General features: G+C 36.7%; 1 protein-coding gene across 1 annotated transcript in view; it reads left to right on the plus strand.

The window, feature by feature from the left end:
- Positions 1 to 14,372, plus strand: part of ALCAM (activated leukocyte cell adhesion molecule) — a 120,022-nt gene extending 105,650 nt beyond the window's left edge. Inside the window, exons 10-16 of the mRNA XM_072884322.1 lie at positions 68 to 203; positions 279 to 416; positions 1,892 to 2,020; positions 2,818 to 2,856; positions 3,162 to 3,279; positions 10,267 to 10,383; positions 12,064 to 14,372. Of these exons, the coding sequence (XP_072740423.1) occupies positions 68 to 203; positions 279 to 416; positions 1,892 to 2,020; positions 2,818 to 2,856; positions 3,162 to 3,279; positions 10,267 to 10,354 (648 nt within the window). The 3' untranslated portion in view covers positions 10,355 to 10,383; positions 12,064 to 14,372. The remainder of the gene's footprint in view (positions 1 to 67; positions 204 to 278; positions 417 to 1,891; positions 2,021 to 2,817; positions 2,857 to 3,161; positions 3,280 to 10,266; positions 10,384 to 12,063) is intronic.
- The last annotated feature ends 1,015 nt before the right edge of the window (positions 14,373 to 15,387 follow it).

Below are 15,387 nucleotides of genomic sequence, written 5' to 3' on the forward strand. Positions count from 1 at the left end.
ATTTGTAATTTAGAAGTTAATGTATTCTGAGTTTTAGAATTCAGATATTAACTCCTTACTTTATCAGGACAATACCAGAATGCAAACAAGTCCATCATTTTCAAGTCTTCAGTATCAAGATGCTGGAAACTACATCTGTGAAACTACTCTACAGGAGGTTGAAGGGTTAAAGAAAAGAAAGACACTTAAACTTATTGTGGAAGGTAAGGGAGTGGATAGCTATGATTATTAATTGTCCTTTTCAAACAAAATGGTTAACTGTAATATTGTTCTTGTAGGAAAACCTCAAATCAAAATGACAAAGAAAACCAACACAAATAAAATGTCTAAAACAATTGTCTGCCATGTGGAAGGTTTCCCCAAACCAGCAGTGCAATGGACAGTTACTGGTAGTGGAAGCATCATAAATAAAGCAAGTATCTTTCTTACTACTTTATTCACCAAAAGATAGTGCATAGGAGATGCGATTTAAAATCAAGGAAGATTTTCCAGGCAGTGAGATTTATCTAAGATTTATCTATTTCATTTATCTAAGAGAAGGTTAAGTGGTAGCTGTAGCTACATGGTACTAACATGGATGATTTCTGATGATAAAGGTCTTTTGAACAGAGCAAGCGAAGGCACAGAAGATCCACTGGCCAAAGCTGGAAAGAAAAAGAAAAGGTTACAAATGAAATATGCATTTTTAAGTGAGGGTACTTAGTCATTTTATCTCAGTAATGTGGTGATTTTGCCATTGCATAAGGAATTTACAAATAATGATGGAACTATAGAACTTGCATTAGAAAGCAAATGGATGCTTGATGTAGGCATTAACTGGGTGAAATGTCATGAAATGTGGCAAGTACAAGTCAGAAAATACAGTCAATAGAGTTCCTTATGGGCTTTGCAGTTTTTATCCTAATTTTTATAGTTGTTTTTGTATGGTTATACTTGTTTCTCACTGGAAACAGAACCATAATGCAGTCATCCTGGGGGATAAATAAGGAGTACCCATATGCAGTGGGAAGAATACCTGGAAAATAAGCAAACTGACATATTTTCATATTGATTACCAAATCACATGCAAAGCATTGCCACATTTTGCCTTAGCCAGAAAAATAAATGAGACATCTATACAAGCAGTCAGAGACTAGAAGTACAATGCACAGTGCACCTTTAGATTTCATTACTCCATTAGGTTTTGCTTTAATCCTACAGAAATTATGTATAGCTGTCAAAATTTGTCCATTTACTTGAAGTTATAGGGCAGGAATTGTCTTGAAGCTATATAAATGATTGAAAATAATTTTCTCTAGACACTGTATTAATCTAAGAATGATGTACAGCAAATTTAAGGAACAACTTCACTCACTAGTACAGTACAGATACTGCAGGTACTACTAAATACATGTAGCTTGGCGAAATAATGCTTAGTGTGGAAACATCTTGGAATGTAAGTTTTCTACTTTCTGGCAGTGATTATTTTCCTTATAAAGACGCAAATGAAAAACAGCAAGACGGAATGAAATTAGAAGTTTAGTTTGGGGTTTTCTTTAAGAATTTTGTCACTTGGACTATTTTTTAAATAGTTGAAAGAAACAAAAGCATATACAGAATGTGGTGAACTTTCTCAAAAAATGCCTCTTTATCAGTGGTCTTACAGTGCACACTATACAAAATGTAGTTATAACTGGATATCTTGGCCAAAGTGTTTTCTTGCAAATATTCACATTACCATTTAATAAAATAATGCATTATTTCTATTGCTATTGTTTGGAAAAATGAAATCTTAGTTGAAAGTTATTTCCCTCTGAACATTTTCAATGTGTAATACAGGTAATGCATGTATTATTCTTTGCATTTTTCAAGGATACTGATCTTTTTTTTTTTTTTTAACCTTTTCAGACAGAGGAGACCAAATATGTTAATGGAAAATTTTCCAGTAAAATTGTAATTGCTCCTGAGGAAAATGTGACTTTAACTTGCATTGCGGAAAATCAGCTAGAAAGGACTGTGACTTCCCTGAATGTCTCTGCTAGTGAGTGTCTTCTAAAGACCATTTCCTTAAAGTTGTAGTTTCACATAAAGTATCCACACTTCACACTCATATGAAGATTAGGTCTGCATAATAATGTTGATGCTAAGATATTTAACCTTTTAGTCTTAAGTCAAGCAATTGTAAATCCAGTCTGGATCAGTAGTACGTAAAATTTATTAATAGCTTTCTGGATTAAGTTACTTAGTCTTCATGACTTTCTTGGCTAGCTATCTCATGTATGCAATATATTATTTATTTTTGTAAATAATATTACAAAACAATATTAGTACAACATAATAGGACAAAAATATTGCAAAATAATAATACATCAAAATAATTAAATAATAATAAATTATGCATATTGTATGATACATATGAAAATGAAAGTCTCTATTACTGAAGTAACATCAACTTTTGGTCCCCAAATTCCAGTTTATTATTAATGGTATGACTTGATTCAGAACAGAATTCAGCCATACTGGGCTTTAATCAAACGTCACTTTTCAATGATGAAAGGTGGTGAGAAGCTACGGTTTGTGGAAGGGTAGCACAGAAATACTCAGTCAGAAATATTTCTGAGATTAATATTACAGGTTTTGAATAAGATTCTTCAATTGGGTATATTATAGTTACAAAGGAAAGAATTCTGCTTAAAGATAAGATTAATTACCTTGCTGTTTGGCAAACACTGCATGAAGTTTCAGTGTTTCTGTCATTGCTGTAAATAGCCAATTAAAGGTGATGTTCAGGTAGAACACAGTTTGTCTTTAATTTAATTTTAACATTTTTCATTTCAGTAAGTATTCCAGAATACGATGAGCCAGAGGATAGAAATGGTATGTATGGTTTTCTATCTCCATAACTCTTTCTGTTGATTGTCTTGGTTCAAGACCTATGTAGTATCACTGAACAATTTCCACAGTCCCTCAAAGTTGGGCTTTATTTGAAATATCTAGTGCCATGATTGACTAAGAATGTGACTTTCTTGAAGCTTTCAATGTGTTTTTAAAGAGCAATGCCTACTTTTTTTTAATTGTCACTTTCTAACCCCTTTTCTTGTTTCTGATGGAAATTCTTTAGAAATGGTGTAATGCTTTACATTATCATAGGTTACCTCATTAACTTTTGTTCTTTGCTTCAGATGACAATAGCGAAAAGGTTAATGACCAGGCAAAGCTAATAGTGGGGATTGTAGTCGGTCTTCTGCTGGCTGCTCTGGTTGCAGGTGTTGTCTACTGGCTCTATGTGAAGAAATCAAAGTAAGAATTTATGGAAAACTTGATACTAAATTAAAAAAAAAAGTAATAATCATAAGCAGAAATGTATGTTTACTTGTTTTCCTTCCTGCAGCATTCCAGTAGTCTGAGGGGGGAAAAGTTGTTACAGTAGGTGCATTTAATAGAGAAAGGAAACCTGGTACCTCTGATCAGCTTGTGCTAATGCTTAATAGGACGCATCTCCTGGAGGTGAAACTCCAAGACTTTTCATAGATCATCACCTGTAATGAGTTTCTGTTTCCTGACAGCCAAGTCTATGCTGATTCTTGTATTTAAATATAGTACCCGCTACTTAATTGTGGGCCTTACTCTGTGTGGCTTTACTGGTACTAGAAACTGTCTTTATTTAGAAGTTCGGTAGCTTGTTTGCTTCAAAAATGGAATAAATTACAGAATAAGTCTAAACTATCTCAGGGGGAAGAGAGATCCTTAATTCATTTGGTCGTATATACTTTGAGATCTCTGAAGTAAAATTGGTAAAGATAGACCCTTTGTTGCTGAAAAACTAGAAGCTATCGTCCAAATCAATACGTTTTAGCCATCCTAGGCATAAAACAGGATTTGCCAGAGAGTCCTGCTTGCTTTCAAGTTTCTTTATTATCACACAGGCTCACTTTAGAAAATAAACTGAATGATCTCAAAAAGTAACCATGTTTCTCCATCCTTTTAAAGATGGCCATGACTCTGTGCCATTTGGCCTTACCCCCATACATTTGTCGCCAGGGAGAACTGAGAGCAGGCTTGCTCTCTGAAGGATTCCTTACAGCTCCTTCTTAACAGGAAGATTAAGGTAGTTATGCATAACATGCACAAATCAGTAGAGGTATAGAAGCAATCTTAAAGTTCAGTTGTTCTTTCCATGACCTTTCATTAAAATTAGATCAAATGAGATCCAAAATATACCAGTGGGATTTTACTATGAACAAATGTTTTCACTGATGTGAAAGTACAACAAGGAATTCTCCATCTGCTTGCAAATACTCTTTTTTGGATAATATATAAGGATTTTACTCTAGCCATAACTGAGCAGGTTTTGGAAGTTTTTCAAATAAAGAATTGCTATAATTTACCCAAGCACAGAACCATATTCAGATATTATACATGAAAAAAAAAAATTTTTGCAAAGCTTATGCTTCTTTTGGTAGAAATTAAAATGTACTAAGAACATTGAGCTCCTCCTCACACACTTTTCTACTAGTGTAATAATGTCTAGAATAATTTTTTTTGTCTTTCCTTTTGAATGTGAGAATGTGGAATCATGAAACTGATTCACTGCTTTGGGGTGTTTTTTGAAGAGGTGGTTTGGGTATAAGGAGGGCAGAGAAGGTGATGTATCTTTTCTTGTACCATTATGTAGTGTGGGGAGAGCTAACAAGAATCTTAGAATACAGTGTGTCCTTTCCTGAGATGAGTTTATGACTTAAGATAACTTTTTCAGCTTCAAAGATAGGATACAGCTTATTCTAAATGGACAACACTTCTTTTCCTCATGCTCAACTTCTCAATGCTTCTACAAGCTTAGAGTAAAAATTAGAGCTAGAATTGATTAGACACGTTCACTGGGAACAAAATAAAAATCCCTTTATAGTTAAATAATAGTCTTCATGTTTGATACATGGTTGATGGCCTCTGGAAACCCTTAATTGATGCATCATCACTGACAATCGCCTGTTCTCAGCATATATTTAAGTTGATCTGTTGCTATCCTCCCTGCTTTCTGCACGCCGTACTTGCAAGAGCAAGCAGAGTGTCAGTACCTATTCTGACAAAGTTTTCAGCACGAATTATAACCTAGAAATCAAAGCAGACCTTGCAAAAAGCACCTTACACCTTTAGACACAACGTGTGTCTAATCACAACCCCTCCATCTCCATACAGGCCAACAGTGTTAGTAGTTATTTTTTGAACCCACCCTTGAACAGTAACTCACCTAATCTCTATCCCCAAAGTGACGCCAAAGGAAAGTCTGAGAAGGCAGCAGCACAGAACTTTCCAAGTCTGCCGAGGCAAGAAAAACATTACTTTTTTTTCATTATTGGTGTTGTGGTTTGTATAATCTTCTATTGTCTTGTCATCCACACTAAGTAGGAATTACACTTGTAGCCTTGGATTATATTCACAATAAATCACTTATATAGTTATTCACTGCCTCAGCTCCACTTGGTGCAAAAGCTGATTATTGCCAGATATTCTTTTCACTATGAATATTATCCCATAAATCAGGGACTCATCTGTATTCCACATCCTGCAACCAGCCCCCTCTTGAATAAAGAGTTGAGGCTACCTACCCCAGCATGCTATGTTTCTCCTTCATCTGAGCAGAAGGCCAAAGACTTGTTTTCTACAGATTTCTCCTTTTTCCAAAAAAGATATTTTAAACTAATTTGCACTGAACAGAATACAACTTAGCACTTCAGAATCTTTCTAGAATTTTTGTGTCAGACCTTAGTCAAGTGATTCTAGGACACCCATCTTCAGTAAATCCTTCATATATGAAATTTTCACCTTGCCAGAAACAGCTAAGAGTACAGCACAAATTAAAGATTTAGAAAGAAAATAATGCACCCTGTATCCCTGTTCTCTAGGCATGGATGTTTTGCATGTGGATTGGACCTTTGTCCCATTTTTGCTCCTGGGGTTTGGAGGTGCACAAATCTCAAGTCAAATGAGGCTAGATCAAGGTTAAAGTGGTTTAAAATTCAGTGAGGGCAAATTCAGCTGGGCAAATTGGAGCACAGCAGCAGTGTTAAGATTGTTCATACTCAGAGCACACCAAACTCTTGAAATTCTTCTTGGGTCAGAGTAATCAAGAACGTAACTAGTGTCTCTGAAACTGAACACCTGAAGCGTAACAATTCTGCTTTTCTGATGCTTTATAGGAAACTAGCATATGAATCCAACCATAGGAAACTTGCTGTATGTTTTGAACAAAACTCAGCATTTGTATTGTTTTTCATGCAATTCCCTTCCAGAGAAAAGACAAAGTTGCAAACATCTCTGAAAGTGTCAGTTCATGTCACAAAACTTCTATAAAAGTGGCACAAATTAAAACATGGTCACTTGTTTCTTGATGACTGGAATATTTTTCTAACATCTGTGCCTTTTTTCCTACTGATGGACATTTGAAAATAATTAGTGGAGGGCAAGATTGGGGTAAATAGAAGGAGGTTGCAAATAATCCAGATTTGGATGTATAAGACCATTAGCTCCTAGAAAATATTTTGCAACAGTGCAGTTGAGTGTTTAACATGCCTTTCAAAAGTAATACAAGCTTTAATAAAATTCATGTCTCTTGCTTCAGCACCCAGAGCTACACCTACGAGTATTCTCTTTATCCATCGTTATCGCAAGCTTAGGTAACAAGGACAAAGAGCACTGCAGATTTTCTTCCTTAAACAGTATTGAGGGTGAGGCCTAGACTTGTGAGATTAAAAGAAATCGGGAATTAAAACTCAACAAGTTTTGAGTCATCTGTATGCAGTCTATATTTACTCCACAGCAGGCAAAACAATTGAGATGGAAAATGGTCTTTATATAAAAAACAATGCTTTGAACAGTATCTAAACAAAATCCATGAAAATAACGGCCCCTCAGCACACACATACACTCCAAAGAAAACTAAACCTCACTTTGGTACTGCTTACAGAGAGTAAGATTTTGATTAGGATTCCCTGAGGATAATTATTTTCCTGAAGAGCAAGCATAGATAAATATAAAATATGAGTCATAATTTTAGCAAGAGCTCAGAATGATCCATGTTTTACAAATGAATTAAAAAAAAAAAAAAAACGGTTGAGACACATAGTAAACTCATATTCATACAACCCACTTCTCACTCTTCAGAACAATATGGCCAGAGCATGCTAAGGTGTAGGCTTTGTTTGTGGAGCTGTAGATAATGTTAAAGGGTGTGAGATGGCCTGGGCAAAGTGGGCTGTCTTGCCCTTTTCAGCAAATCCTCTGGAAGATTTCCATCAGTCCGGACCACATTGCCCAGCTGCTCAGATATCATCAGGAAGTCGCTCTTGAGTTGCAAATGGAGCAAGCCGACAGTAGTTAATGCACAATAAAAGTAAGGAACAACTGTTTTTGAATGTTAATTTGGCAAAGGACCGTTTGTCCTGTGCCTCAAGTCACCTCAGGACGCGATGGAAACCATGTTTTGAGCCATTTCTCTGTTACAGACTCAGGCCACATCTGTCAAGCCCTGAGGATTGGTGCCATGCCAGGGTCGCCTGTTCCTCTGCTGTTGGCAGAGCACTGCCAATGGATCACGCTGCTGCAACTCAGTGCGAAATCACTCTTCTGTCTCTTAATAACACTATTTAGATAGCACTAAAAAAGGCAGCAGTATTGCTTGTGCTGAGGTGGTGAATTTGCCTAGATATCAGTATTTGGGGAACAACAACAAAAAAAAAAAAAGTCAGCGAGATCACCAAACCACCAGAATTAAACTGCTATATTGAGAATTAAACTGAGAATCTAAATCCATCTGAATTGTCAGATGTGAAAACTGCTGCTGCTCTCATTTCAAGCAAGTGGTATATACCAAAGAGTTCTGGATTGCCTGTCTTTTATATCTCCCTTTTTCACCCATTTTAGCTTTAAGAAGATAGGGGTGATGTTTAGTGAGGGGAACAGTTTCATTGAATGCAGAACTGAAATAGAACACTTTAAAAATCAAAACCTGATCGCATTGCAGAACCTCCCAGGATAAGTGATTGAACAATTTTAACCTAATCAAAGACCAGTAATGCTAGTTACAGTTCCTTCTGCTGTTAAGTGTCAGGTCATGTGAAATTCAGTCTGCTTTGGGTACTGTAAAACTCTTGATAAGAGGCAAAAAAAAAAAAAAAAAAAAAAATCACACTGAGCCATGCCAATAGTCTATCCAGTCCACTCTCTTGTCTCCAAGAGCAGACATAAGCAGTTACACGAGGGCAGACATGCATGATACTGCCTTCTCGCCTCCAGCTCATTTCAGCTCAGGTAATTGCCTGAGTCCAGATTCTTTCAGCTTTTCATCTCTTTCCCTACTGTCTCAAATTTTGTAAGACTTATTTATGGAAAAGACTCATTAGCCACATGACAAGCCAAATCCTGTGCTCCACCTAAAACAAACATTTTTTCAATGGAAAAAAAAAAGTTTTTTAATTTTTAAGGGTTTTGTTTGTTTGAGGGTTTGTTTCTTTTTTACTAGGATTAAAGAGATTTGTGAAAGGTTATTAAGATCACAGAAGGTCAATCTCTACCAAGGCATTGAATTTTCTTCTTCATTGCGTCTTACATCCTTCCTTCTGCGCACATCACGTGTTTCAGGTTTTGACTACCAGAAGAAAGTAGAAAGTTACTGCACAATAGAAATTTACCACTGCAGAACAAGTTACTTTGTGATAGAATCTCAGCATTTTAAAAATTAAATTTGCCTGCGATAAGCAGAAGTTTGGATCTTTGCAGTAAGTGGGTTTTCAGCACAGACACCTTGCTGTCAGCCACACAAACATAACAGAGGCACGCTAAAACCAATAGTAAAAGGTAAATGAAGCTTTGAAGCATTAAAACTTAGAGCTACTCAGGATTCTAAAACCAAAAAGATTTTAGAATGGTCCCCTTCAGTGTAATCTGTGGGATTTGGGGCCCAGAACCCCATGCCCCCTGGCACTCCACCTCACATGCTGCTCCCCAGCCCAGAGAGCAGCATTTCAGCAGCGCTCCCAGGGGTGTTGAGGGTTAGGTGTGTTTGCACCCCATCAGAAGCTCTTCTGAGACAAGAACTAAACTGTACTCTCTTAACAGTACCGTTCAAGGCTACTTCAGCTCAGGGCACACATAGTGCTTAGCCACTGCTAGCGGCCTTTGCTCAGATGGAGGATGTGCACAGAAACACTGCACTAGCAAATATTTAGATCAGCGGTTTGGGGAGGTACATACCTGCATGGTGTCAGCGTGACATGTCACACTATCTTGCTAACCTGTGTCTTCATTGTATTTTGCAAGTCAGTGTCACTACGGGTCTTTACCCTGACGCAAGGGTGAGCATATGCGTGAATCTGTCACAACAGACATTACTTTTCTGTAGGAGAAACAAATTATCCATAGAGAAAATGCGTATACAATAATCTGCTTTGACACAAGGGATTTACTTGGTCCCACTCAAACATGTTTGCCCACTTACATTTTAAAAATTGCAGCCTTCAAAATGTTATCGCAGTGCTGCAGGAATCTTTCACCTTGGCAGACAGTGAGGCTTCTCACACGTTAAATGAATGGCTTAGTGGTTTTATTGTGCTAAGCTAAACTAAGCACTTAACTCATTAATTCATTTCCACTACTTGCATTAAGGAAGACCTGCTATTTTAAATGAGGCATACCTCTTTTTTTTCCCCCTGAAACATTTACACAATCTCTTCCTTACTCAAAGCTTGTCAGTCATAGCCAGCACAGATCTGGAAGCCAGAGTGGGTTTTTTCGGTGTTGCTGGAATTTTCATTAATTTCTTCACAGTTAAAGAGCTTCCGTTTGGCACGGGCTCTGCAAGTCAATTACTACAAGTACACAAAAGATTGCTATGTTGATCAAGATATCTGAGCCACACTTGTAATGTTTTAGTACGCCTTAAAGCAAACTCTTGTTTATTGAAACAAGCTCCGCAATTAATTTGTCAAGAAACATGGATCTGCACAACTGGTTTAGCCTTATTAAATGTCTGCTAGCTCAGAATGATCCTGAATTCCTCAAGAAGTAAAACACACATACACAGCCCTACTGCAATACTTCCTGCATACTAACCCAGTGGGGGAACTGGTGCTATTCGTCTATTTAACAGACATATGCAAGCCTATTGCTCTGCTCAGACCAGAACTGTAAGAATTTTATGTATTACTGAGAGGGGAGGAGACAGCGTCATTAATGTGAGGATGGAACAAAATGCTGTAGACACGTAAAAATGACCTTAATTTTTCATTATAGGACAGCATCAAAACATGTAGACAAAGATCTTGGAAATATAGAAGAAAACAAAAAACTAGAAGAAAACAATCATAAATCTGAAACTTAAGAGATGAAATGTGTCAGTCATCATTCCAGGTAAGTGTTTCATATTGGAGAGTTTAATATCTCTTTGTCCACCATTTCTCTCTAGTGATCTCTGTGTAATGATCACAGTGGTAGCTTGGAGTCTGTTGCTCACCTTTCAGAGGTTAGGCAGTGGAGTGATTTTGAGCGGTGTAGTATTAATCAGGACAGACAGACTCAAGCCCCTGGCCAGTTAGGAATTCATACCTGCATATGCACATGTTAAAGAAGCCTGACATTTAGACAGTCCTTGGCTTTATTTTACTCCACATACCTGGGGAAATGAAAATACAAATTTGTATAATATATCACTGTGGTATAGGTGTGTGTGTATATATATATTCATGTATATGAAGAGAAGGTTTTGAGTTATGACTTGAAGTGTTCACAGGATCCTTCTTCCCTTACTGGAAGCAACAGTTTCTATGTCCTTGGTCAGCTTTATTCATCATCACTGCAAGAGGCATGAAACTTTCCTTAGAACAAAATAATTGTTTTACTCAAGATTTCACCTGCTCATACTGTTATAGATTTTATCCTGGAAAGAGGCACTGTATATTAAGTTAGTAACAATGCAATAGGAATGAAAGTTTCCCCAACTCGGATCTATATAAAATAAGCTATACAAATAGGTAGATGCCGAAGTTCTGTTAGGAATTACAGGAGCATTACAAAGCACCAACAGCACCACCCAGTGTTCACATATATATACACCACTGCTGCATATATATATGCCACTGCTGCATCTGTCCCCTTAGTACCCAAATTAGAGGTTTAGACCATTTTTCTGACCAACTAAGGCTATTTTAAATTAACACTGTGGTAGCACAACAGTGTGGAAACTGGCTAACCATATTGAGGTTTCTTGAGTTAGTCATCAACTGTTCTTAAAAATGAGAGTGGTAAGTGTTCAGCGGTGGTGCATTGTGAGTAGAATTATCACATTTCGTATTTAGATTTAAAAAGTTCCTTGTTTAAATAAAGACAGCTCTCCTTATTAATAATTTCAGTATGTTAGTATTGTCTGAAATTTTAAAGTACAAGGCACTATTTTTGCACTAAATATTCAGAATTCGCTAGGTTGAATGATTATATAGTATGTAAAGAGATGGAGCATTGCTGTATGCACTTTGCTAGCAATATCACTGTTTTTACTAGTTTGAGAGAGGGAATTGGGAATACCAAAATTATGCCGTATGAATGATTTAAAAGTTGAAAATAAATTTGGATCTTGAAAAAGTTGCAGTTTAAATACCCAGCATTTCTACTGCAATTCTGTGGGAAAATTCTGTAATCTTTTTGGTTAGGGCTTGTTTTGTATTTTTTTTCTGGACCTGGTACCTTCTGCAACATTGCAATATTGAGGTGATTAGATGGAGCTGAAGTTAGCTGAACATAGGAGTTCAAATGACATCGTGTGCCATCAGTGCAATCTTTTACTCTAATTATTTTATTTATTCAGATCAGTAGATCTACATAAAGGAAAGCTTATCCATAAATCCATTACTTGCTAGATTTACCGGGAACAATATTGCAACAGCTATTCTTATCATGAAAGAAAGTATTCTCATCATTGAACGGCAGAAGAAAGTACTATTCATGTGGCTGTTTATTTGAAGGTTAGATACTGAGTCATTATTTTGGTTAACATATTTGAAAATGTTTAACTAGTTTTATCTTTCATATTTTCAGAGAATACATATAGACCAATTGAAGCATGAACATGGATTGTATTTAAACATATACAAAGAAGTGACAGCTATTCATGGTTCAAGTATTAAACAGATCATACTACCAAGTTTTCAAAGGATTTTAGACACAATTATCTCAAGCTAAGAAACCCCACAAACTAATTTTGGCAACAGCCATGATAATAGGTCACCATGTTGTGTTCTGTTTGAAATATTTTTTTGTAAATGTCTGCACTGAAGATTTCTTTTTGTTTGCCTTTATGTAAATTTTTTACGTAGCTATTTTTATACACTGTAAGGCTTTGTTCTGGGAGTTGCTGTTAATCTGATGTATAGTGTAATGGTTTTATTTCAATTGTTTTATGACACCCTTTGAGCAGGTACATGTCTAATTCTGATTGTTATCAGTGAAGCCTCTGCTTTGTAGCAAGTACCTAGAGTGTAAGATTGTCTTAAAGGAAAATGTCAAGCTCCTTTTTCATTCTTTGAAATCACAGTAAAGAGGAAGGGTGACAGCTGTGACAAGACTAAACAAAATTGTTAATAAAAGTGAACATTTAAAAAAAACCATGCAAAGCTAAACAGCCAGAAAGGGAATAAAGAGTTTCCATGGAGAAGGCTGGGTATTGAGCAAGGAACACAATGAGAAATTCCTAGCCTACATACAGACGGTGGCTAATAATCCTTTTCTTCTAGAGCAAGACACACATTTTATTGATACATTATCAGTCATCTTTCATGTTAGAATTAGGATAAGGAACTGGAATTCTGGATTAATTTTGATTCCTTTATATTATCTGCTGCCTTAAAGTACTGTACCTTTTCTTCATTTCAAAAAGATACCAGTCAGAATTGGAAACTTTTTTTAAAAAGCAGTCATATCAAAGCTGCATTTTTTCCCCACAAAAATAGAATATATATATATATATATATATTTTGTGTGTTTTTGTTAACTATGCTACAGATATTGAATGCACCTTGAGATAATTTTAGTGTTTTTAACTGGTACCTAATTTATCAAACAGTACATATAATTGTAACAATGAAATGTCTATGTATCTTTAGTTACATTCAAGTTTGTAACTTTATAAACATGTTTTATGCTTGAGGGAATTTTTAGAATGGTACTGATAAGAAAACGTGTTAGGGTAAATGGCCAATAGCGAGTTGTACTTAAGGGAGAGAAGTTTCATCTTATGCGGAAGGTTAGTTTCTGGAAGAAAGTAACAGGCAGCTTTGATGGAGAGGAACAGTAGAGTAAGCAGAATGTCAGGTTTCCATTTACAAATATCCAGGGAAAAAGCAAGTCTTTATAGACTGGTAGGCAAAAATAAATAAATAAATAAAAAGAAAAAGATGGACGTTAGGAAATGTATTTTGCCACTTTTGCATTATTTAGGGGGAAGAACACACTGTTACTTGTAAATTTGTAAAATGTTAAATGTCTGGGCAGTAGTGACTGATGTCTTAATAAAAGCTTCCTGTAGTGCATTGGCATGGATTAAATACATAAGATGTCCTATAAACTCTATGCTGTATAAAATATTAGAGGGAAATCCTGTTACATGCCTCTCAACTTTGATTTGTTACTGTTTTATTTGGCAAAAAGAAAAAAATTATAATCTTGGTCAATATTTAAACCAAAGTAAAATGGGGGAAAAACCAAAGTAATTTGTTTTGCATGGCTAAGCCATTCTGTTATCTCTGTAAATATTGTGATTTTTTTTCTTTTTAGAATTTTGTTAAAAAAATTCTAAAATTTTTAAACACCTGTTTTTCCAAAATAAAACGTGAACACGCAAAAAAGTTACTTTATATACAAATATATCTTTTTCTTTTGGTGCAAGAACACTGCCAAGTGATACACATTTTTAAAAAAAAACCAAACCTGCAGTGGGTGTGACTCTAAACAGGAAAAGTGGTAACAGAGTCCTGTGAAGGAGTGTGCAAACATCACCTGTTTGTTTATAACACTACAAATAGTTCTTAAATACAGAGAAGAAACGTCCAAAGATCACGAGGGAAAGCATAGGGAAGGGCTGAAAATTTTCATACTGCTGTCTGGGGAACACAGGGGAGAGGAGAAGAAAAAATGTCCTTCAATTTCCACAGCGATGAAAAAGGAATAAACACAACTCCTCGCCTTTTGGGATTCTGCTAGATCTCCTATGCACTTTAAATCGTCAATCCTAGGAGCCGGGTTTTTCACTGCTCTGAGTTCACTATAGGCACGTTTCAAGAACCAAGAGTGCAAAAGAATTAATGTTTCTATCCATGCCTAAACAACAATAAAACTGAAGTATGTCTTCGCTCGCTTGTCTGAAATCTCAGTTTACAAGAACACATATGAACACGAGGGAGGGCACTTACCTAGAGCTCACGCTGTTGCTGACTAATCTGGCAAATACATCTCCATAGAGTCTGCCTGGACAAAAAGTCCCACGAAGCCCAGGCGGGCTCAGTGTGGGTGTATGGGCCTTCTTGTGGACCAGAGGGTCAGGACCTAGAGAGCATAAGCACTCACTCAGAGAAAAGCACGTGCCTGGCAGGCACATGAGACCTTCCCAAAGTTCGTCATGCAGGTCTCTACTTGTGACCTGGTTAAAAAAATACCCTAGCAATGAATCTTAGGGGGCCCATTCAAATGTGATTTTGTACACCACTCCGGAGCTCAACTTCAGTTTACTACACACAGGAAGAAAAAAAATCCCTGCTCACAAATGGTTTAAAAGCACTGCAAGGGGGAGTGGGGAGAGCATATCCTCTTGTTTTAAGGTTGGGGAATTAAGACAGCTGCTTGTGTCCGTTCATGGCTGTGCAGGAAATTGCTACTGAGCTTGGAACAAACCAGATTTTTCTGCATGCTGCAAAGGCAGTGTCGTGCAAAAATACCCCCTGGGCCTCCCAAGCAACTCTGTAAGTCCCCAGAAGCAAAAATACCAAAATGATAGCTGTACTGCAGTGGATATGAGCCACTATTAAAACACTTGCACAGAAACGTGATAATGGTGTAGCCAGAAGGTGAGGCCTTCTGAAAAAAAATAAGTACTTGGGGTCAACATAACAAAAGGCAAAGCATCAGGGACATTTTGTACTGGTTCCGAGTGCTAGAGAACAGCCTCTGTTCTAGGGCTTCACCGCACCTACAGCTACTGCACTGCTAGAGCTAGCAGCTGGGCACAGCCTTAACTAGTGTTAAATGCGTACCAGACTGCTTGCCCCTAAGGCAAATGATCCACACCTGATTGTCTGTATATTGTCCATGACTCGCCAACATCAACCCAGCACTACAGATGGTTTAGGCAGTATGTTACACCTTTTCCTG

This window comes from Ciconia boyciana, chromosome 1 (genome assembly GCF_034638445.1).
Source record: "Ciconia boyciana chromosome 1, ASM3463844v1, whole genome shotgun sequence".
In the NCBI taxonomy this organism is placed as follows: Eukaryota; Metazoa; Chordata; class Aves; order Ciconiiformes; family Ciconiidae; genus Ciconia; species Ciconia boyciana.